The sequence below is a fragment of the Pseudophryne corroboree genome, chromosome 3 (assembly GCF_028390025.1).
Source record: "Pseudophryne corroboree isolate aPseCor3 chromosome 3, aPseCor3.hap2, whole genome shotgun sequence".
Classification (NCBI taxonomy): Eukaryota; Metazoa; Chordata; class Amphibia; order Anura; family Myobatrachidae; genus Pseudophryne; species Pseudophryne corroboree.
In genome coordinates, this window is record NC_086446.1 from 631,504,743 (window position 1) to 631,529,772 (window position 25,030).

The window sequence follows — 25,030 nt, forward strand, 5'->3', positions numbered from 1 at the left end:
TGGTGGCAGGGAGAAGTAGAGAGTGATAGGGACAGTCAGTGGTTGACGGGGGGGGGGGGGGGGGGGGTCATAGAGTGATAGAAAGATTCAGGTGACATGGAGAGGTGAATGTTGACAGCACAGGGTCAGTTGTCAGACATTGCTCAAAATGGTTGGGTGGCAGACCAGGGAAAAACTCATTGCTGCTCTGGGCAGCAGTGGGCCCCTTAGTTCCCAGGTACCCCGGTGCAGTGCACCTGCAGCACCAATGGTAGTTCCGCCCCTGAGCCTCTGGGCACATCTTATAGTATGTATCTTATGGCAACTTTATTAAACACAAAACCACAAACAAATGGTTTGTTATAGTATATAGAAGTTTATTACCCATTTAGTAATTAATAGCCCACCAATTGCAAGAATCATTTAAACGGCTAAACAGTATTTACATAAGCATCATGCCTATTACACTGGGTGACAATTTTGTTTACCTCTTTTAGTGAGTGATATATTTTAAACCCCAAAGTTCCAAAGTAATTAAAGGCAAATTAATTTCCCTAAACCACAACCCCACAATAGGTATCAGCAACACATCTCTCAAAATATCTTTTGACTTCAGCTAGTAGGCAAGAATTTATATGTAAGCTATCATCAAGATACATACTTTTAAAAATAATCATTTTATTATATCTTTCAAATAGTAAAAATGTTATACTTATTATCCTACATTACAAGCTACTATCTAAACTATTACCATACAGTGTGAAGCATTTATGCTATATACACTATTAATAGAGATGGAATCCTTATTATTATTATTATTATTATTATTATGTAAAATAAAGCATAGATCGAATTTATCTTTGTAAATCTGTTATGCAAAAATATACAGCGGTGCATATTTGTTAGAGGATGTTCTTCAATTACTGTATTTTGAATAAAATATTTGTATAGCTGATTGTGTTATTGCAACTGTAGCTGTATGTGAGCAGGTCATATCAATGGCAAAAAAATCATATACAGCACTCAAACTGATCTTGATCACAACAAATGAAAAATAATTAATGATATCAATGCTGGAATTACTATGTAGCCAAACTAGGCACAAGCCTAGACACAATTGCTCAGGGGTAATATCCAGATTCAAGATAATTGTATTTTTATTTTAAATCAGCCTCTTTACCACTAGGTATTCAACAACATTCAACTATCGACATAGGAATGAGGTGGGTGATAGATAGATAAATAAATAAATATACAAGACATTTTTACTTACAAAGCTAAGTCTAGTCTTCTTAATCTAGATATCACCATGAACAGTATATATTTGAACTATACTCTACACTGAAAATGTTAAATATATTTTAAAAAATTATGAGAGAAATGTCTTGAAAACATTAAAGTATTTTATAAAATATTTTAACATTGCAATTTAATTGGTTAGATACATTTATTTAATCTTTACCTTCTTTTTGATGTCATTTTACATAATTTATTTGTATAGTACTAAGATTCCCTCAATGAACAATGCTGCATCAAATTTTGTTACTTTTGAAATAATAGATAATTATTATGCATAGGGCAGTATCCAATTAGCTGATTACCTCCCTGCAATTAGCCCAGGAGCCAGCACTGATTGGGATTTTGTTTTGCCTGTCTCAGGCAGGTGAAATTAAATCCCTGATAATAAGTGATTATTTCCCTGATAGTGGCCGTGAAAACACTTTTCACAGATTTTACTGGTTTTCGGACAAAAATGTAAATTTTTTCAGATTGAAAAAATGGGGGCTAATTGAATAGCCCAGTAAAAAAAACTGGTGCTAGAAAAAAATCACTAAAACCCTGTTTTTTTTACACATTCATACAGTACAAACACAAGCAGCCCGTATTTACCCTACATACAAAAAAATAAAATAAATAAATGTAACTGTATTTTACATTTATTTACTTATGTACGTTTTTGTTTGTTTGCTTTACTTCCATGTGAGAATCAGTCCCTCTCTATTTTGGACAGTAGTTTTCCTGTTATTAAAAACTACATGCCCCAAAATGCACCAACACTTGCAGAGTCCAATGAGATTACGTAAACCTGGTCTATTGTCAAAAATAACTGCAGTAGCAACCTACCGTAACATGACCACTAGATTATATAAACAGATTAGCAAGGACATGCAGTTTAATAAAACTGCAAAAAATTCTATAAAGAAAAATTAAGTGACTTGATTATTATTTAGATTATTATTTATTTAATTTACTAAAATATATTAAAAATATGCTTTTATGATCATATATTTCCTTTGAGAGGATATATATTGATGGTAACTAAAGAATTAGATGATTGTCAAGTAATGAGATAATTATCTTTTTATTCACAGTGTGACAGTTCTTTACAAACAGAAGTACTATCTATACACAAATAAGTGTTTCAAGTCCATTTATTTTTAATACTGCTGCCTTTGCTCTTTCACCGGCATTAACATTAGCTTAACACGTGTAGACTACCTTACAAAGGTCACGCAAGCCTTGCAATTGGAAGACGAAAGTCCAGCCAATAACATTTTTATGTACTTTTTTTTTTTAAGTTAACATTACATTACAACATATTGAATCAATATTTTTTTCACTTTAGACTTTGGCTGTGTCTTTTCTGGTTGATTATGTACTTATAAATGACTCAGTAAATTTCCTTAATCTTGAAACAGGACAAATAAATGAAAACAGTGTTATATATAAATAACTATATATAACTTATAAAAATTTATTTAAAACAGTACATAAAAACCAAGCAATTTAATTTGTGCATGTAATTTAGATTTATCAATATGTGGCATGTTCACTTTGGTCTGCTTCAGAGCTGCATGTAAAGCACAAGCAATTGCGGATTTTTGCATGTGTTCAGAGATGGTGGTACACATGCGTGTGCCCACTCCCACCCAGCTGCTGGTGAAAGGTCATCATCATCATCAACAACACACGTTTGCAACAGTCCTATCCTTGGTGCCAGAGACCCAACTAAAATTGGGCAGTTCTCTGCTTGTGATAACCTCTGAACAGCCCACAACTCAACTGTCAAGTGTCACCCATGCCAATGGCACACTTATCCTGTATGCAAAGACTCCATTACATCCACTAATTCACAAGTGAAGATATAACTAAGATCGTACGACTGTGAATCACCCATAATTTCTCTAGTTTGCGCATGCAGGCCTAAACACATGCACAGCTTGCTAAGAATCGCAAGATCCATATGCAGACTACATTACATGCAAATCTGAATCATGCCCTTTATGTCTTTATGGTTTTTTGGACAGTCTGTGCTTATCACCGTTTATCCTCCTTTAACAAATGCTCAATTGTTTAAACTTAAAAACTGTCAACTTAATAAAGATATTGCGGATACAAAAACACAACCTATAATACATACACTTTAAAATTAAACAATGTATGGATAATAAAGAATCTACAGACATTAAGTAATAACCTTGATTTGCCAATGTTATTTATGTTATGCAATATTACAGTGGTTGTCAACATCAACCCTGAAGTTTTCGCCAGCAGGTCATGTTTGTGGATTTCTGCCTGTTCAAGCAGGTGGGATAATTACTGATAATTACTAAATGATAATTACTAACTCAACCTGTGCATTAATAAAGTAATTCACATAACATGATCTGTTGGTGGTACTTGAGAACTGGAGTTGGGAATCATTGTAATATGAGATACAGGACAACTGGGTCACTATTCTAGGGCAGGCATTCCCAATCTCAGTCCTCAAGACATATTAATAGTTCAGGTTTTAGTGATATCCATGCTTGAGCACAGGTGACTTAATTGGTACCTCAGTTACAGTATTTTGATTTGACCATCTGTGCTGAAGCCTGGACATCACTAAAACCTGCATTGTTAGTGTGCCTTGAGGGCGAGGTTGGAAATGCCTGTTCTAGGGAAATAGTCTAAAATTAAAGAATTTGTTTCACCTTTTAATAAACACGGCAATTAATGTGTTTTACCTTTTAAAAAACACGTCAATGTTGTTTTTTTTAAATGATTCCATTTGTAAATATGTTTCAGATTGTGCTACTGAATTTATACGTTTATTCAATTTTATGGTTTAACCTCACTTTTAAAATGACCACATGCAACATGGAGGAAATCATTTTAGTATATGGTTTCTGGCTCTGGACTGCGCTTTCTTCCTTTCTTAATTGGATAGACATGAGTAGGGTATATTGTAAAATTCACATTTATATTATTGTTTAAAAAAATCCTTTTTACAAGGTCCATAAGGTAGAACTGTGTATTCCTGGTATATGAAGACCCTTAGTAGCTGACTAAATATAATTTTTTATTTTAAGTTAAGCAAATATAATGTATTTGCCTTTCCAGACCTACATCTTGACTGCTGGAAGTATCATTTATCCAACTAACCATGAGCTGTCTAAAATAGATCCACGTTCAGAGAGAAACAAAGAAAGGATGAAAACATATAAAAACAAATTTCCCATTTAAAGTTTTTTCAATTAATCAACAAGGCCTTGTCTACTGGATAGTGTGTAAAAGTGTAAACAAATACAATATTCTTTACAACGAGAAGCCATACAATTGAACTACAATATTACTAATGATATACAGTAAATGCTGCCTTATTTCTATAAAGCTACTGACTTCACATCATTAATTGCCATGTAATGAGACAAGTCTGAATCCTTGCAGTGAAACTACAGTCTATAAAAGATCCACTTGACTACAACCCAGGTCTCAGTGACATCCACCACCTGCAGGAAGTTTCCATATGGAGTATAGTGAACTCTTAAAATGTTCCGTAAGCATCTCCTCGAGTTGCCACTGCAAATGCAGGATAGGCTTCATATGTTGCATATGCTGCAAGGTCTTGCCCCAATGCTACTGCTTGTTTCATTTGTGTGGCGGCCACTGCTGCTGGTGAGGTGGCAATAGCATATCCTGTGTGGTAGACAAGAATAAAGGTGTAATACTGTACATAGACAGATGCAAACTTTGAATAATTGTATGTCTAAAATTGGAGATAATGGGTAGAAATAACTTGCACTGAATGGTAGATATACATATAATTAATGTTACAATAATTACTGTTACAGGGGAGTTGCAGAGGCATAAGAAAAAGGAATGCAGTGTGAATAGAAGAAACTATCTGTCCACCATAGAAGGACCAGGAGACAGTAGAATATTTGATGCTGATGTGTGAGAAAGATTTGTATACTATGACTGACTGTACCTGCAAAGGCTGCTGGGGGCTCTGCTGCCTCTGCTGAGATTCCTAAGGTCTGAAGAGTAAACTCTGCTGCGTAGTTCTTGGCTTCATCTACTGATATGCAAAGTTTTGGAGGTGTAAATGGGTAACTGTGAAAACAAGATAGGACACAACAATTATAGTTCATAAGAAAAATTATAATACTAATAAATGGTGCATGATCAGGCTATAATGGGAGCATGGCCATATCATGATTGGGAGGGAACACAACTATGTGTGTCTTCAAGCACTATGTAGCCTTTTACCGCCGCTCCTCCAAACACCCATTCCATTCAAAGCAGCAGTGAAGGGACATGCCAACATACTTTATTACCTATGGCACAAAGATGATCAAGACGGCGTGACAAATCAAGACTGTCTACAGCAACAGACTGGGGCTCAGCCCTGGCATTGTAGTAGCTTATCATGCAAAAAAGGAGCTTAGTCACCGCTCACGAGAGTGTGGCCTTGCGACATGTCCCTGTTTCTCTGTATGCTGGGCTCCTGAGCAGCGTGCTGGGAGGCTTCACTCCTTGGCCAACCCTTGTCTCCATGTTGTGGGCAGCTGAGCAGAGCACTGGGAGGCTGCGCTGCTTGGCCAGCCCATCTCTCTATGTGTCCGAACTGGTCCATCAGGCCGTTGGCCCTTCTGGCAAGTTCCAGATGGCCAGTCCATCCTTGACTGTCTACATCAAACATTTGGGAGGGATGCTACATTAAGGAAAGTATGGGGTGCTAATGTGTGGTCACACAAAGTTAGCACTATGCCAGTTGGCATAGCATATATTGCTTATATATGCATTGTGCATGCACAACAAGAGAATATATGCAAATCTGCAACTGCAATGTGGGCTGCTTTATGGGTGTAACAAGCCTTAGAGGCAGAACGTGGTGGGATGGGGCGATCTCATATAAGCAGTTATTTTCCAAGCAAGCATGTACTGTGTTATGAGAAACATTAGTGAGGACTATGCGTAAACATACAAAATAGAGCCTCTACAGATACAACCAGATGTACAGTATGCAGGAACTTCTTTTTAAAGTAGAACTGAATTTAATGCTGCAAACTTCCTGAGAGAGTATAAGAGGACTCACATCTCTACTGTGTGTTGTTGGAGGACCAAGTGCACCCTACAGCAATTAAGCTGTCTGTGGCATTCTGCTTTACACCATTCATTTTCTCATATCAGGGCATTGTCCCATCATATGTAGCCCTTTTCTTACTAGTATCATCATTAAGTCATTAGGACAGATCCTCCCACAAGGTCACCACTCTCAACTACTTATAGATCCTCAGCTAACCTTCCAATGATCTATCTACACATTGTTCTATCCCCACCAAATTCCCTGGGTGGCACGAATGTGCAGGAGAGTAATATGTTTATAGAGACTCAGTAATACAATTTACATGGTCAGTCCCACAGACAACACAATCAGGCACATGTGAATATGACAAAAACCATCATAAGAGAGAGAATTCAGTATAGTGGTGACAGTATGTAGACCCCAATGGATGAATCTCTCTTACCTGCAGACTGAGAACTGGATTAAATGATAGGTGTTGTAACTATAGGGTTGGGAGAACGTGGATGCACCCAATAAGAATGGATGGACGATATTGTAATGCACATACTCACATTGCAGGATTTTGGTTAGCAAGAACAGGAATGGTAATCTTATACAGAAATAGCTGCCTCTGGTCCTGTCCAATTGCAGAGTGCAGCTGGTAAACTGGTTGTCCCCAGTTGTTTTTTTGACAAATTTCTTCCAGCACCTACAAATGAAAAGATTTCTTTAAATCAAAATACTTATATATAGTCTCTGTTTATCTGCAATAATATTTCCACCTTAATACTTTCATGATTCTTCTTATGTTTGAGTGCTGTAATCACAGCACACAAGTGACATACAGTACTACACATAGAGGCAGGACAAGCGCATTGGCTATATTTGTTTGCCTTTTGTTAATAGGAACACAATTCTGGCACAAATTACATTTATAATAAGTAATTGTCTCCATGCTACAAATAATGATTTGGAAAACATAATTATCATTAACAATAATTATGCAACATTTACATACTCTATGAGGTATTTTGGCAAATTTAAATTATTATTTTGTTGCAGTCTTATTTTATATTATGGTATGCGTGTATTATTGAGGACCAAAATTTATATAATTCCCACATTTGAAACTTTTTGTCACAATAAAATAATTTCAGAATGTCTTTCTACCGCTAAATTAATTTCTCTTACGTCCTAGAGGATGCTGGGGACTCCGTAAGGACCATGGGGGTATAGACGGGCTCCGCAGGAGACATGGACACTATAAAGAACTTTAGATGGGTGTGCACTGGCTCCTCCTTCTATGCCCCTCCTCCAGACCTCAGTTAGATCCTGTGCCCAGAGGAGACTGGGTGCATTGCAGGGGAGCTCTCCTGAGTTTCTCTGTAAAAAGAATTTTGTTAGGTTTTTTATTTTCAGGGCGCACTGCTCGCAACAGGCTCCCTGCAGCGTGGGACTGAGGAGAGAGAAGCAGACCTACTTAAATGATAGGCTCTGCTTCTTAGGCTACTGGACACCATTAGCTCCAGAGGGTCGGAACGCAGGTCTCACCCTCGCCATTCATCCCGGAGCCGCGCCGCCGTCCTCCTCGCAGAGCCGGAAGATAGAAGCCGGGTGAGTATAAGAAGAAAGAAGACTTCAAAGGCGGCAGAAGACTTCAGATCTTCTCTGAGGTAATGCTGCGCGCCATTGCTCCCACACACAACACACACTGCAGGCACGGATGGGTGCAGGGTGCAGGGGGGGCGCCCTGGGCAGCAATAAAAGACCTCTAGGACTGGCTAAAAGGCATATATAAGCTGAGGTGGCAATATATATTAAATCCCCCGCCAGTATTAAACAAATTGAGCGGGACCGAAGCCCACCACTGAGGGGGCGGAGCTTGATCCCACAGCACTAACCAGCGCCATTTTTCTCCACAGCACATGCAGAGAAGCTGGCTCCCCGGACTCTCCCCTGCTGAACACGGTGACACAGGGCAAAAAAGAGGGGGGGGCACTTGTAAGGCGCAGTGAGTGTATAGATATATACAGATAATCATATAAAAGCGCTGTTATCTGGGAATTTTGTTTCCAGTGTCAGTTGGCGCTGGGTGTGTGCTGGCATACTCTCTCTCTCTGTCTCTCCAAAGGGCCTTATTGGGGAACTGTCTCCATATAAATATATCCCTGTGTGTGTGGGGGTGTCGGTACGCGTGTGTCGGCATGTCTGAAGCGGAAGGCTCATCTAAGGAGGAGGTGGAGCAGATGATTGTGGTGTCTCCGTCGGTAACGCCGACACCTGATTGGTTGGACATGTAGAATGTTTTAAATGCAAATGTGACTTTGTTACATAAGAAATTAGACAAAGCAGAGTCCAGGGATAATACAGGGAGTCAATCAATGGCTTTGACGGTGTCACAGGGCCCTTCAGGGTCTCAAAAACGTCCCCTCTCCTAAATAGCAGACACTGATACCGACATGGATTCTGACTCCAGTGTCGACTACGATGATACGAGGTTACACCCAAGGGTGGCCAAAAGCATTCATTATATGACTATTGCAATAAAAGATGTTTTGCATATCACAGATGACCCCTCTGTCCCTGACACGAGGGTACACATGTTTAAGGAAAAAAAACCTGAGGTAACCTTTCCCCCATCTCATGAGCTGAATGCGTTATTTGAAAAGGCTTGGGAATCTCCAGACAAGAAACTGCAGATTCCCAAAAGAATTCTTATGGCGTATCCTTTCCCTGCACAGGACAGGGTACGGTGGGAGCCCTTGCCCAGGGTGGACAAGGCTTTAACGCGCTTATCCAAGAAGGTGGCGCTACCATCTCCAGACACGGCAGCCCTCAAGGATCCTGCTGATTGCAGAAAGAAAACGACTTTAAAATCAATATATACGCATACGGATGCTTTACTCAGACCATCGATAGCATCGGCGTGGGTTTGTAGCGCTGTAGCAGCTTGGACAGATACCTTGTCAGCTGATATTTATACCCTAGATAGGGATACCATTTTATTGACCTTAGGTCACATTAAAGATGCAGTCTTATATATGAGAGACGCTCAGAGAGATGGGCTGCTAGGTTCCAGAGCCAACGCCATGGCCATTTCTGCTAGGCGAGCACTGTGGACCCGCCAATGGACGGGTGATGCCGACTCAAAAAGGCATATGGAAGTTTTGCTTTACAAGGGTGAAGTTTTATTTGGGGAAGGTCTCACGGACCTGGTTTTTACAGCTACCGCGGGTAAATCTACCTTTTTGCCTTATGTTCCCCCACAGCAAAAGAAAACACCACAGTATCAAATGCAGTCCTTTCGGTCACATAAGTCCAGAAGAGGTCGGGGATCTTCCTTCCTCGCCAGAGGTAAGGGTAGAGGGAAAAGAATGCCTGCTACGGCTAGTTCCCAGGAGCAGAAGTCCTCCCCGGCTTCTACTAAATCCACCGCATGACGCTGGGGCTCCACTGAGGGAGGCCGCGCCGGTGGGGGCACGTCTTTGACTTTTCAGCCGCTTCTGTGTTCAGTCGGACGTGGATCCTTGGGTGATGGAAATTGTATCCCAAGGCTACAAGCTGGAATTCGAAGACGTGCCTCCTCGCCGATTCTTCAAATCGGCTTTACCAGCTTCTCCCCCAGAGAGGGAGATAGTTTTAGCTGCAATTCAAAAGCTGTGTCAACAGCAAGTGATTATCAAGGTTCCCTTAATTCAGCAGGGAAAGGGGTACTATTCATCCCTGTTTGTAGTCCCGAATCCGGATGGCTCGGTCAGACCCATTCTAAACTTAAAATCCCTAAACCTGTACTTAAAGAGGTTCAAGTTCAAGATGGAATCGCTCAGGGCGGTTATCTCAAGCCTGGAAGGGGGAGATTTTATGGTGTCACTAGACATAAAGGATGCATACCTTCACGTTCCCATATATCCTCCTCATCAGGCATACCTGAGATTCGCTGTACAGGACTGTCATTACCAGTTTCAGACGTTGCCGTTTGGGCTTTCAACTGCCCCGAGGGTTTTCACCAAGGTAATGGCGGAAATGATGGTGCTCCTGCGCAGGCAAGGAGTCACAATTATCCCGTACTTGGATGATCTCCTGATAAAAGCGAGATCAAAGGAACAGTTGCAGAAAAGCGTGTCGCTCTCTCTGAGAGTGCTGCAACAACATGGCTGGATTCTAAATCTACCAAAGTCACAGTTGGTTCCTACGACTCGGCTGTCGTTCTTAGGCATGATTCTGGACACAGAACAAAAGAGTGTTTTTCTCCCGATGGAAAAAGCCCAGGAACTCCAGAACATGGTCAGAGACCTGTTAAAACCGACGAGAGTGTCAGTACATCAATGCACTCGAGTACTGGGGTAAATGGTGTCGACCTACGAGGCCATCCCCTTCAGCAGTTTTCATGCGAGGACTTTTCAGTGGGACCTTCTGGACAAGTGGTCCGGGTCCCATCTTCAAATACATCAGAAAATAACCCTGTCCCCCAGGGCCAGGGTGTCTTTCCTGTGGTGGCTGCAGAGTGCTCACCTTCTAGAGGGTCGCAGGTTCGGCATTCAAGACTGGGTTCTGGTGACCATGGATGCGAGCCTCCGAGGATGGGGAGCAGTCACACAGGGAAGGAACTTTCAGGGACTATGGTCAAGCCAAGAGGCTTGTCTACACATCAACATACTGGAATTAAGGGCCATATATAACGGCCTTCGACAAGCGGAAAATCTACTTTGCGACCTACCAGTTCTGATTCAATCAGACAACGTCATAGCTGTGGCTCATGTAAACCGCCAAGGCGGGACAAGGAGCAGAGTGGCAATGGCGGAAGCCACCAGGATTCTGCGCTGGGCAGAAAATCACTTAAGCGCTCTGTCAGCGGTATTCATTCCGGGAGTGGACAACTGGGAAGCAGACTTCCTCAGCAGACACGATCTCCATCCAGGAGACTGGGGACTTCATCAAGAAGTTTTTGCAGAGATAACAAGTCTTTGGGGACTTCCTCAAATAGACATGATGGCGTCACGCCTCAACAAGAAGCTTTGGAGGTATTGTGTCAGGTCAAGGGACCCTCAGGTAGTAGCGGTGGACGCCCTGGTGACACCATGGGTGTTTCAGTCGGTCTGTGTGTTCCCTCCTCTTCCTCTCATCTCAAAAATATTGAGAATCATAAGACAAAAAAGAGTGCAGACAATACTCATTGTTCCAGATTGGCCTCGAAGGGCCTGGTATTCAGATCTTCAGGAGATGCTCACAGAAGATCCATGGCCTCTTCCTCTCAGGGAGGACCTGTTGCAGCAGGGGCCCTGCGTGTTCCAAGACTTACCGCGGTTACGTTTGACGGCATGGCGGTTGAACACCGAATCCTAGCTGGGAAAGGTATTCTGGAGGAAGTCATCCCTACTCTGATAAAGGCTAGGAAGGAGGTGACGGCGAAACATTATCACCGTATTTGGAGGAAATATGTATCTTGGTGTGAAGCCAAGAATGCTCCTACGGAAGATTTCCACTTGGGCCGTTTTCTCCACTTTCTACAGACAGGAGTGGATATGGGCCTAAAGTTAGGCTCCATTAAGGTACAGATTTCAGCCCTATCTATATTCTTCCAGAAGGAATTGGCTTCTCTCCCAGAAGTCCAGACTTTTGTAAAGGGAATGCTACACATCCAGCCTCCTTTTGTGCCCCCAGTGGCACCATGGGACCCTAACGTGGTGTTACAGTTCCTAAAATCTCACTGGTTTGAGCCTCTTAAAACAGTTGAATTCAAAATTTCTCACTTGGAAGGTGGTCATGTTGTTGGCCTTGGCATCTGCTAGGCGGGTGTCCAAATTGGCAACTTTGTCTCATAAGAGCCCCTATCTTATTTTCCATGTGGACAGAGCTGAGTTGAGGACTCGTCCTCAATTTTTGCCTAAGGTGGTGTCATCGTTTCATATGAACCAACCTATTGTGGTGCCTGTGGCTACGGGAGACTTGGAGGATTCCAAGTCCCTTGATGTAGTCAGGGCCTTAAAAATTTACGTAGCCAGGACGGCTCGGATTAGGAAAACGGAGGCACTGTTTGTCCTGTATGTAGCCAACAAGGGGGTATATTTACTAACATTCGTAATTCTCCCGATTTGGTGGGAGAATAATCACGAATGACATCGAAAGTGTAAAACTGCAACTTTTTGAATTTATTACGACTAATTTACTAAGCTGCCGTATTCTGCATTTTCGGGTTTTCCGATGTCGATGTCATTCGTTTTTTTAGGCAGTGTTTTACGTGAGTGACTTGTAAAACACTGCCGACTTTAATACAATGAATCTCGGCCGGATCTGAGAGATCCGTGCTGGGCTTCATTGTGCACTTTGTTTAAAAAAAAAAAAAAAAGTTTAAATGTTAAAAAAAAAATTGCGTGGGGTCCCCCCTCCTAAGGCAAACCAGCCTCGGGCTCTTTGAGCCGATCCTGGTTGCAGAAATATGGGAAAAAAATGGACAGGGGTTCCCCCATATTTAAGCAACCAGCATCGGGCTCTGCGCCTGGTCCTGGTTCCAAAAATACGGGGGACAAAAAGCGTAGGGGTCCCCCGTATTTTTAAAACCAGCACCGGGCTCCACTAGCTGGACAGATAATGCCACAGCCGGGGGTCACTTTTATACCGTGCCCTGCGGCCGTGGCATCAAATATCCAACTAGTCACCCCTGGCCGGGGTACCCTGGGGGAGTGGGGACCCCTTCAATCAAGGGGTCCCCCCCAGCCACCCAAGGGCCAGGGGTGAAGCCCGAGGCTGTCCCCCCCATCCAATGGGCTGCGGATGGGGGGCTGATAGCCTTTGTTGATAGTTATGAATATTGTTTTTAGTAGCAGTACTACAAGTCCCAGCAAGCCTCCCCCGCAAGCTGGTACTTGGAGAACCACAAGTACCAGCATGCGGCGGAAAAACGGGCCCGCTGGTACCTGTAGTACTACTACTAAAAAAATACCCAAAAAAAGACAATACACACACACACCTTGAAAGTAAAGTTTTATTACATCCATCCACACAAACATACATACATACTTACCTTATGTTCACACGCAGGTCGGTCCTCTTGTCCAGTAGAATCCATGGGGTACCTGTTGAATAAATTATACTCACCAGATCCAGGGTACCAGGCTCCTCGGATAATCCTTTTGTAATCCACGTACTTGATTAAAAAAATAAAACGGAGACCCGAGCCACGCACTGAAAGGGGACCCATGTTTTCACATGGGTCCCCTTTCCCCGAATGCCAGAAACCCACTCTGACTGATGTCTAAGTGGGTTTCTTCAGCCAATCAGGGAGCGCCACGTTGTAGCACCCTCCTGATCGGCTGTGTGCTCCTGTACTGTCTGACAGGCGGCACACGGCAATGTTACAATGTAGCGCCTATGCGCTCCATTGTAACCAATGGTGGGAACTTTCTGCTCAGCGGTTGACCGAAAGTGACCTCACCGCTGATCAGAAAGTTATTTTTGGAACCAGGACCAGGCGCAGAGCCCGATGCTGGTTGCTTAAATATGGGGGAACCCCTGTCATTTTTCCCCCCATATTTCTGCAACCAGGATCAGCTCAAAGAGCCCGAGGCTGGTTATGCTTAGGAGGGGGGACCCCACGCAATTTTTTTTTCAACAAATTAACACTTTCCCACCCCTTCCCACTGATATACATGCACGGATCTCATGGATCCGTGCATTCCTATCCAATCACGGCTCAAAAAAGCAGGTCTGTTTTTATTTAGCACTTTTTTACGAGTTGTATTTTTTCACGGCAGTGTTTTTTTTTTTTTTTGCTTTGCACTTCTTAGTAAATGACCGAGATTCATACTTAAACAGCCGCGTTTTGACCGATGGTGTATTCATTCGTATTTTTTTTGTTGGACTTGCAAAAAAATACGAATGGCCTCATCACTGCCGTGATTTCTGCTTAGTAAATTACCGAGATGACACTTTGAAGAAAAAACGGCATCTCGGACAAAATCGTGACCTTAGTAAATATACCCCAAGGTTGGCGCTCCTGCTTCTAAGCAGACTATTGCTCGCTGGATCTATAACACGATTCAGCAGGCTCATTCTACGGCTGGATTGCCGTTACCAAATTTGGGAAAGGCCCATTCCACTAGGAAGGTGGGCTCTTCTTGGGCGGCTGCCCGTGGCATCTCGGCTTTACAGCTTTGCCGAGCGGCTACTTGGTCGGGTTCAAACACTTTTGCAAAATTCTACAAGTTTGATACCCTGGCTGATGAGAACCTCATGTTTGCTCAATCGATGCTGCAGAGTCATCCGCACTCTCCCGCCCGTAAAGATTTACCGGTAGGTTTAAAATCTTATTTTTGAATTGCTGTAACAAATTTTTACCATTTTTGTTGCCTGAACAGGTTTGTGTGACAAAAGTTTTGTTTCATGATTTATTTTATTTTGAGGAAGGTATGTATAACAATTTATAAAGACATGGCAGTTTGCACAATATGTGCAAACAATATCTTTTGTGAATAGAAACATAAAAACATAGAATTTGATGGCAGATAAGAACCACTTGGCCCAACTAATCTTTAGTCTAGTCCTTTTTTAACCATATTTTTACCTCAAACCCTATTTCTCTGACGTCCTAGTGGATGCTGGGTACTCCGTAAGGACCATGGGGAATAGACGGGCTCCGCAGGAGACTGGGCACTCTTAAAAGAAAGATTAGGTACTACATCTGGTGTGCACTGGCTCCTCCCTCTATGCCCCTCCTCCAGACCTCAGTTAGAATCTGTGCCCGGCCAGAGCTGGATGCACCTAGTGGGCTCTCCTGAGCTTACTAGAAAAGAAAGTATTTGGTAGGTTTTTTTATTTTCAGTGAGATCTGCTGGCAACAGACTCACTGCTACGAGGGACTTAGGGGAGAGAAGCAAACCTACCTGCTTGCAGCTAGCTTGTGCTTCTAAGGCTACTGGACACCATTAGCTCCAGAGGGATCGAACACAGGGCCCGACCTCGATCGTCCGTTCCCGGAGCCGCGCCGCCGTCCCCCTTGCAGAGCCAGAAGACGGAAGATTCCGGGAGAAAATCGGCGGCTGAAGACTCCGGTCTTCAATAAGGTAGCGCACAGCACTGCAGCTGTGCGCCATTGCTCCCACAGCACACCACACGCTCCGGTCACTGGTGGGTGCAGGGCGCTGGGGGGGGGGGGGGGCGCCCTGGGCTGCAATTTGTATACCTTACTTGGCAAAATGCACATAATACAGTTCTAAACTGTATATGTGCCAAAGTGGGGTGGTATTTATCAATGTACAGGGCGCATATATTAAATTAGAAACATTAAATACATCCCTTAAGTTACTGGAGAGATGGTGAATCCTTAGTGTGATAGCTTGATGGATTTATTCTGGAGTTTTCTTCCTCCTCTCATGAAATCATGTAAGGATCCAAATGTTCATAAAAAACAGAAAGTAGAAAAGAAAAGAACAAATTGTACTGTGAGTAACCTGGGACGTTTTTTAAAAACCGGACTTGTCTTTTTAGTGTTTGAATTTTTGTTTACTTTTTGTGATAATTGTATTATCATATTTTACTTTTTTTGGGAAATAAACCCTCTTTTTAAACTGAGAAAGTGGAACTTTTTCCTGGTTTTTTTCCGTGTATCCTGTGTGGAAAAACTGCTTAAAACCCGTGGATAAAGATACCATTATAGGAGTTGAACATCTCCATATCTAGTGAGTTGTGGTACGCACCTTGCCTGCTGGTTGAATATTTGAAAGATACCTTTATGTATATGTTCCAACTGTTGTCTGTGTAAGTTGGGGTACGCATCTGATGAATATTTGAAGGTCTACTAAAGATACCTTTATGAGAATTTCCATTACTTCATCTGTGTGAGTTCTGGGTACGCCCCTGTAATTTAAATCTCCAACACTTCTACTGATATAAAGATACCTTTATGGGTTTCCACTCACTTGTCTTTGTGTGAGTGGGGTACGCCTTCTTGTTCCTAATGTTGTGGAAATATTGGACTGGTGGAAAAACTGTTCTACACATTTTCTTTTCTACTTTCTGTTTTTTATGAACATTTGGATCCTTACATGATTTCATGAGAGGAGGAAGAAAACTCCAGAATAAATCCATCAAGCTATCACACTAAGGATTCACCATCTCTCCAGTAACTTAAGGGATGTATTTAATGTTTCTAATTTAATATATGCGCCCTGTACATTGATAAATACCACCCCACTTTGGCACTATAGATTGTTTTTTGTAAAACTAGGTGATTTTTACATTGGTTTTTTGTAGTGGACGGGCTGCATTGCGCCACACGAACAAATAGCTCAGAATAAAACCTTTCTGTGTTCTAAACTGTATATGTGCCTAATCCCCCGCCATAAATATTATTAAAAAAGCGGGAGAAGCCCGCCGCTGAAGGGGCGGGGCTATCTTCCTCAGCACAGCCAGCGCCATTTTTTCTTCACAGCTCCGCTGGAAGGACGCTCCCCAGGCTCTCCCCTGCAGTATACACTACGGAAAGGGTAAAAAAGAGAGTGGGGGCACATAAATTTAGGCGCAAAAGGTTATATAAGCAGCTATTGGGGGAAAATTCACTTTGTATTAGTGTACATCCCTCTGTTATATAGTGCTCTGGTATGTGCTGGCATACTCTCTCTCTGTCTCCCCAAAGGACTTTGTGGGGTCCTGTCCTCAGTCAGAGCATTCCCTGTGTGTGTGTGCGGTGTGTCGGTACGGCTGTGTCGACATGTTTGAGGAGGACGCTTACGTGGAGGCGGAGCAGGAGCCGATAAGTGTGATGTCGCCCCCTGCAGGGCCGACACCAGAGTGGATGGATATGTGGAAGGTATTAACCGACAGTGTCAACTCCTTGCATAAAAGGTTCGATGATGTAACAGCTTTGGGACAGCCGGCATCTCAGCCCGCGCCTGCCCAAGCGTCTCAGAGGCCATCAGGGGCTCAAAAACGCCCGCTACCTCAGATGGCAGACACAGATGTCGACACGGAGTCTGACTCCAGTGTCGACGAGGATGAGACAAATGTACAATCCACAAGGGCCATCTGATGCATGATTACGGCAATGAAAAATGTGTTGCACATTTCTGACATTAACCCAGTTACCACAAAAAAGGGTATTATGTTTGGGGAGAAAAAGCAGCCAGTGACTTTTCCCCCATCTGATGAGTTAAATTACTTGTGTGAAGAAGCGTGGTGTTCCCCAGATAAGAAATTAGTGATTTCTAAGCGGTTACTAATGGCATACCCTTTCCCGCCAACGGACAGGTTGCGTTGGGAAACATCCCCTAGGGTGGACAAGGCGCTCACACGCTTATCAAAAAAGGTGGCACGGCCGTCTCAGGATACGGCCACCTTAAAGGAGCCTGCAGATAGAAAGCAGGAGGCTATCCTGAAGTCTGTGTATACACACTCAGGTACTATACTGAGACCTGCTATTGCTTCAGCATGGATGTGTAGTGCTGCAGCAGCATGGTCTAATTCCCTGTCAGATAACATTGATTCCCTTGACAGGGATACTATTTTGCTAACTATAGAGCATATTAAAGACGTAGTCTTATATATGAGGGATCAAAAGAATAAAGAGTAGATGGTATCAGTTACCCAGAGCGCCACATAAAGGAAACAAATCCAAAAAAGGGGGTGTTAAATATGAAGAATACTTAAGTACACATCCCTTTTTCATACGAAGGGTAGTTCTTTCCAGTATTTTTCCTCTACTCCCGTATGTTCAGTATATAGGGAGAAAACAGATAGTACAGCATGTGTAGTACAGTACTTTTAATCACACAACAAACATAAAGACATAAAAATGAATGGTTTGTGCAAATAGCAATGAAACTTCAGAGCAGTGATATCCTGAGTATTTGGAGACAAAGTGGATAGGCTGTAAAATTACCAGAAATTGTTGAGAACCGGTGGAAAACAGTTCTCGAATGAGTTCTTTATTTATCACCAGTACGCTCCTCCCGGGTAGGTAGTCTGGGATAGGTTCCTGGCAATGATTAGGTCCTCCACTTCCCTCCAGCAAAACTCCAGGATGTGCTGTTCCAAACAGGAGCCAACGCGTTTCAACCCTGTGCTTAGGGTCTTTCTCAAGGCAGTGAACCTATCCCAGACTACCTACCCGGGAGGAGCGTACTGGTGATACACCCCCTTATTTGGATTTGTTTCCTTTATGTGGCGCTCTGGGTAACTGATACCATCTACTCTTTATTCTTTTGATGCTATTTAGTGTACTAGGCAGACACTGATTTTGGGTATCTGTTTATTGAGCTGCCTATTCTGCGCAATTTGTCACACTATCACTCTAAATTGCTTTTGTTTATATATGAGGGATGCACAGAGGGACATTTGCCGGCTGGCATCTAGAATTAATGCAATGTCCATTTCTGCCAGGAGAGTATTATGGACTCGGCAGTGGACAGGTGATGCTGATTCTAAAAGGCACATGGAAGTTTTGCCTTATAAGGGTGCGGAATTGTTTGGGGACGGTCTCTCGGACCTCGTATCCACAGCAACAGCTGGGAAGTCGACTTTTTTACCTCAGGTTCCCTCACAGCCTAAGAAAGCACCGTATTATCAAGTACAGTCCTTTCGGCCTCAGAAAGGCAAGCGGGTCAGAGGCGCGTCCTTTCTGCCCAGAGGCAGGGGTAGAGGGAAAAAGCTGCACCAGACAGCCAGTTCCCAGGAACAAATATCCTCCCCTGCTTCCACTAAGTGTACCGCATGACGCTGGGGCTCCACAGGTGGAGCCAGGTGCGGTGGGGGCCCGTCTCCGGAACTTCAGCGACCAGTGGGTTCACTCACAGGTGGATCTCTGGGTTCTACAAGTGGTATCTCAGGGATACAAGCTGGAGTTCGAGACGTCTCCCCCTCGCCGTTACCTCAAATCAGCCTTGCCAGCTACTCCCAAGGAAAGGGAGGTAGTACTGGCGGCAATTCACAAGCTGTACCTCCAGCAGGTGATAATCAAAGTTCCTCTCCTTCAACAGGGACGAGGTTACTATTCCACAATGTTTGTGGTACCGAAACCAGACGGTTCGGTGAGACCCATTCTAAATTTGAAATCCTTGAACACATATATAAGGAAGTTCAAGTTCAAAATGGAATCGCTCAGGGCGGTTATTGCAAGCCTGGAAGAGGGGGATTTTATGGTGTCACTGGACATCAAGGATGCTTACCTACATGTCCCCATTTACCCACCTCACCAGGAGTACCTCAGGTTTGTGGTACAGAACTGCCATTACCAATTCCAGACGTTGCCGTTTGGTCTGTCCACGGCACCGAGGGTATGTACCAAGGTAATGGCCGAAATGATGATACTCCTTCGAAAGAAGGGAGTTATAATTATCCCGTACTTGGACGATCTCCTTATAAAGGGGAGGTCCAAGGAGCAGTTGTTGGTCGGAGTAGCACTATCTCAGGAAGTGCTACAACAGCACGGCTGGATTCTGAATATCCCAAAGTCGCAGCTGGTTCCTACGACGCGTCTGCTGATATTGGGCATGTTTCTGGACACAGAACAGAAGAAGGTGTTTCTCTCGGAGGAGAAGGCCAAGGAGTTGTCATCTCTGGTCAGAGACCTCATGAAACCAAAACAGGTGTCGGTGCATCACTGCACGCGAGTCCTGGGAAAGATGGTAGCTTCTTTCAAAGCAATTCCCTTCGGCAGGTTCCATGCAAGGAACTTTCAGTGGGATCTGTTAGACAAGTGAGGATCGCATCTTCAGATGCATCGTCTGATCACCCTGTCCCCGAGGGCCAGGGTGTCTCTGCTGTGGTGGCTGCAGAGTGCTCATCTTCTCGAGGGCCGCAGATTCGGCATTCAGTACTGGGTCCTGGTGACCACGGATGCAAGCCTCCGAGGTTGGGGAGCAGTCACTCAGGGAAGAAACTTTTAAGGACAATGGTCGAGTCAGGAGACTTCCCTACACATAAATATTCTGGACCTAAGGGCCATTTACAATGCCCTAAGTCAAGCAGAACCCCTGCTTCAAAACCAGTCGGTGCTGATTCAGTCAGACAACATAACGGCTGTCGCCCATGTAAACCGACAAGGCGGCACAAGAGGCAGGATGGCGTTGGCAGAAGTCACAAGGATTCTCCGATGGGCGGAGAATCACGTGCTAACACTGTCAGCAGTGTTCATTCCGGGTGTGGAAAACTGGGAAGCAGACTTCCTCAGCAGGCACGACCTCCACCCGGGAGAGTGGGGACTTCATCCAGAAGTCTTCACGCAGATTGTAAACCGTTGGGAACGGCCACAGGTGGACATGATGGCGTCCCGCCTCAACAAAAAGCTAAAAAAGTATTGCGCCAGGTCAAGAGACCCTCAGGCGATAGCTGTGGACGCACTAGGGACACCGTGGGTGTACCAGTTGGTTTATGTGTTCCCTCCTCTTCCTCTCATACCCAAGGTACTGAGGATAGTAAGTAAGAGAGGAGTAAGAACTATACTCATAGTTCCGGATTGGCCAAGAAGAACTTGGTACCCAGAACTACAAGAAATGATCTCGGAGGACCCATGGCCTCTGTCTCTCAGACAGGACCTGTTACTGCAGGGGCCCTGTCTGTTCCAAGACTTACCGCGGCTGCGTTTGAAGGCTTGGCGGTTGAACGCCGGATCCTAACGGAAAAGGGCGTTCCAGATGAAGTGATTCCTACGCTGTTAAAGGCTAGGAAAGACGCTGCCTGAAGTTCAGACGTTGTTAAGGGAGTGCTGCATATTCAGCCCCCTTTTGTGCCTCCAGTGGCACCTTGGGATCTCAACGTAGTGTTGGATTTCCTAAAATCACATTGGTTTGAGCCACTTCAGACCGTGGAGTTGACGTATCTCACGTGGAAGGTAGTCATGCTGTTGGCCTTGGCCTCAGCTAGGCGTGTGTCAGAATTGGCAGCTTTGTCCTGTAAAAGCCGATATCTGATTTTCCATATGGACAGGGTAGAATTGAGGACTCGTCCCCAATTTCTCCCAAAGGTGGTATCAGCGTTTCATTTGAACCAACCTATTGTGGTGCCTGCGGCTACTCTGGACTTGGGGGATTCCAAGTTGCTGGACGTAGTCCGGGCCCTGAAAATCTATGTTTTCAGGACGGCTAGAGTCAGAAAAACTGACTCGCTGTTTATCCTGCATGCACCCAACAAGCTGGGTGCTCCTGCTTCTAAGCAGACTATTGCTCGCTGGATCTGTAGCACGATTCAACTTGCACATTCTGCGGCTGGACTGCCGCATCCTAAATCAGTAAAAGCCCATTCCACGAGGAAGGTGGGCTCTTCTTGGGCGGCTGCCCGAGGGGTCTCGGCTTTACAACTTTGCCGAGCTGCTACTTGGTCGGGATCAAACACTTTTGCAAAATTCTACAAGTTTGATACCCTGGCTGAGGAGGACCTTGAGTTTGCTCATTCGGTGCTGCAGAGTCATCCGCACTCTCCGTTTGGGAGCTTTGGTATAATCCCCATGGTCCTTACGGAGTCCCCAGCATCCACTAGGACGTTAGAGAAAATAAGATTTTACTCACCGGTAATTCTATTTCTCGTAGTCCGTATTGGATGCTGGGAGCCCGTCCCAAGTGCGGACTTTCTGCAATACTTGTGTATAGTTATTGCTTAACTATAGGGTTATTGTTCTGAGCCATCTGTTGAATGAGGCTCAGTTGTTGTTCATACTGTTAACTGGGTATAGTTATCACAAGTTGTACGGTGTGATTGGTGTGGCTGGTATGAGTCTTACCCTGGATTCCAAATCCTTTCCTAGTATGTCAGCTCTTCCGGGCACAGTTTCCTTAACTGAGGTCTGGAGGAGGGGCATAGAGGGAGGAGCCAGTGCACACCAGATGTAGTACCTAATCTTTCTTTTAAGAGTGCCCAGTCTCCTGCGGAGCCCGTCTATTCCCCATGGTCCTTACGGAGTACCCAGCATCCACTACGGACTACGAGAAATAGAATTACCGGTGAGTAAATTCTTATTTTAATCCTTATTTCTTTGTAAGGATATCCTTATGTCTATCCCATGCATGTTTAAATTGCTCTACTGTCTTAGCCTCTACCACCTCTGATGGGAGGCTATTTTACTTGTCCACTACCCTTTCTTTGAAGTCATTTTTCCTCAAGTTTCCCCTGAACCTACCTCCCTACAGTCTCAGTGCATGTCCTCGTGTTCTAATTATTCTCTTAATTTGAAGAATGTTTCCCTCCTGGACTTTGTTAATATCCTTGATATATTTGAAAGTTTCTATCATGTCCTTTCTTTTCTCTGTTCCAAACTATACATATAGAATGGGAGGCACTCTATATCCCAGCTGTCAGGATCCTGGCGCTCAGCATACCGGCGCCGGGTTCCCGACAACCATTCGCCCTCTTGGGGTGTCTACAACACCCCTGGAAGGAGAATAAATAGCGTGGCGCGCGCAGCGAGCCCGCAATGGGCTCTTTTGCACTCACCCCACTGCCGGGATTCCGGCGTTAGGGATCCCGGCGCTGGTATGCTGGGCCCCGGGATCCCAACAGCCAGAATATCATAGTGCACCCATATAGAATATACTATATGCATTTAATACTTTCAAGCCCACATATAGTTTAATCCATGTTCAAATTCCATTACAAAGTATTTGTTAATTTATTAACATTGAGGATTTGCAGGTAACCCATAGCAACCCCTTAGAAAGTAACATTGATCTTTCTAGTTACAGGCCTATGACCACTATTGAATTATTTGCATAATGTTAATAGATGAAACTATACTGAGAGCAACTTAAGATACAGTATAAGTAAAAAAGTCAAACTGCCTAGACAAAGGTTTTTTTTTATAATTTATTTATATTATAACACCTCTCATGTTATATAACACTATAAAGAGAACATTCTCTAAGAATCTTGCAATCTATGTCTCCATCATCACATATACAATCTACAGTTCAGTTTATTATATGCAAACTAACCTACCTGTATGCTTTTGGATTGAAAGGAGGTAGCCTACATAAACACAGGGACAGGGGTGTATCTAGGGGTCTGAGCGCCCCTGGCAAAGTAAAGGACTGGCGCCCCACACCCACCCATATTTGAAATATCGAAGGTGCATGTGCCAAAAAAGGGGCGTGACCACTCAATAGTACCCAAATACAAATGACACCACACAGTAGCATCCCTTACTAACATTGCACAGCACAGCAATGTCTGTTGTTCACGTTCTGCTACACAGTAGTACCCCTTATACACATTATGCCACACAGTAGTGCCTATATAGATATATATATATATATAGAGAGAGAGAGAGAAAGGAGGAATAGAGAGACACTGTAGAGAGAGAGAGGGGAGGAATATTGGGTGTGTGAGAGGAGGAATAGGGGTAGATGGGAGAGAGGCGAGGAATAGTGGGAGATAAGATGGGAGAGAGAGAGGAGGAATAGGGGGTGTGAGAGGACAGGTGTATTATACACAGTAACAGCCCCCCACAGGACATTTTTATAGACATTAGAAGCCCCCTGACAGGGAGCCTCAGAGATTCCTACAGTGTACAGTATGGAGAACAGCATTGTATACATGATACAGATATTTCACACAAACATACATCACACACACACACACACACACACACACACACACACACACACACACACATCACACATACATGATGCACACATATGAGACAGACCTGGGCTGGTGATGAGGTCCTGGGCCCCATTGGTGTCCTCTCCGGTTGCAGGAGGAAGACAGTGACCACCACAAGCTTGGCCAGCACGAACCAGCCCTTCAAAAAGCAGGGTTCATTCCCCAGCAGTAGGGCCACAGTGTTCCAGGGCAGAGGCCAGTCTGGGAAAGCGCCGCCGCAGACGTCACGGGAGTTCAGCTGCCGGTTAGCCATGGTCTGCTCCGTGAGGAAGACAGCTGCAGAGCTGCATCTGGAAGAGCCCCGGAAAGGGGAGAGCGCTACCTGCCCCATCTTGCGCAGCACACTCTAGTTTGCTTCAGTCCACAGGCTCGCACATGGGGAGGGAGTTCACTGGGACACATACATGCCCTGCCGCCGGCAGAATAACAGGTAAAGCCGCGTCTGTAAACTCCAGTGAGAGGGTGGGACTATCCACCGCGGGTGTATGCGATCCAGAGGAGGGGCTAGCACTTGCAGCAGCTGGTCTGGCAAGGAGGTGGGGAGGGTTACAGGGAGCCCAGATGGGACAAAAAGACCCGGCTGAGCTGAGACAATCAGCCGCTGGTGTAAACCCTGGTGAGGGGCTAACATTTGTAGCAGTCAGCCCGGCAGGGGGTAGGGTGGTTTTGGGCAGCCCCAGATGGGCCATCCCGGGGTCCCGGCAGACCAAACCGCACCTGGGCCTGGCACCTAACACCCCTTCCTGCTGCACTAATAGTCGTTGTCACCGAAGCAGTGGCGGCCGCCGGAACCCCCCTTCCCCTGCAAAGCACAGAAGTTCTCATGCTGTTGCACCACACTGACAACGGCACCCAGGACACATGATGCACCGCTATCCCCGCCCTATTATGCAAATATACGCTCAATTAAGCATCCGACGGTGGGTGGCCCGGGCCCCCTGACACCCGTGGGGCCCTAAGCGGATGCTTTGGCTGCCTAACGGTAAATCCGCCACTGAATCTACCTACTGGTCGCGGGTGGCACCGCTGGGTGGCGACCCTCTTCGGCTGGCTCCCCTGGCAAGTGCCATCCTGGCCAATAGGTAGATACGGCCCTGCACAGGGAGGACATGCAAAGTCCATGAACCAGCGTTGTAA

The 25,030-nt window shown here is 44.5% G+C and overlaps 1 protein-coding gene and 1 long non-coding RNA gene across 3 annotated transcripts in view; one reads left to right on the plus strand and one right to left on the minus strand.

Moving 5' to 3' along the window:
* LOC135056485 (uncharacterized) overlaps positions 1-25,030 on the plus strand; it is a 56,685-nt gene that overhangs the window by 29,634 nt on the left and 2,021 nt on the right. The window contains exons 3-4 of the long non-coding RNA XR_010243985.1: positions 1,166-1,202; positions 5,094-5,196. This is a non-coding gene — a long non-coding RNA (uncharacterized LOC135056485). The remainder of the gene's footprint in view (positions 1-1,165; positions 1,203-5,093; positions 5,197-25,030) is intronic.
* The window catches only part of A1CF (APOBEC1 complementation factor), a 94,874-nt gene continuing 70,179 nt past the window's right edge, over positions 336-25,030 (minus strand). For both annotated transcript variants that reach the window (XM_063961730.1, XM_063961729.1), the window contains exons 10-12: positions 6,883-7,019; positions 5,231-5,355; positions 336-4,938 (exon numbers count right to left, since the gene is read on the minus strand). In XM_063961730.1, the coding sequence (XP_063817800.1) occupies positions 4,787-4,938; positions 5,231-5,355; positions 6,883-7,019 (414 nt within the window). In that variant the 3' untranslated portion in view covers positions 336-4,786. The remainder of the gene's footprint in view (positions 4,939-5,230; positions 5,356-6,882; positions 7,020-25,030) is intronic.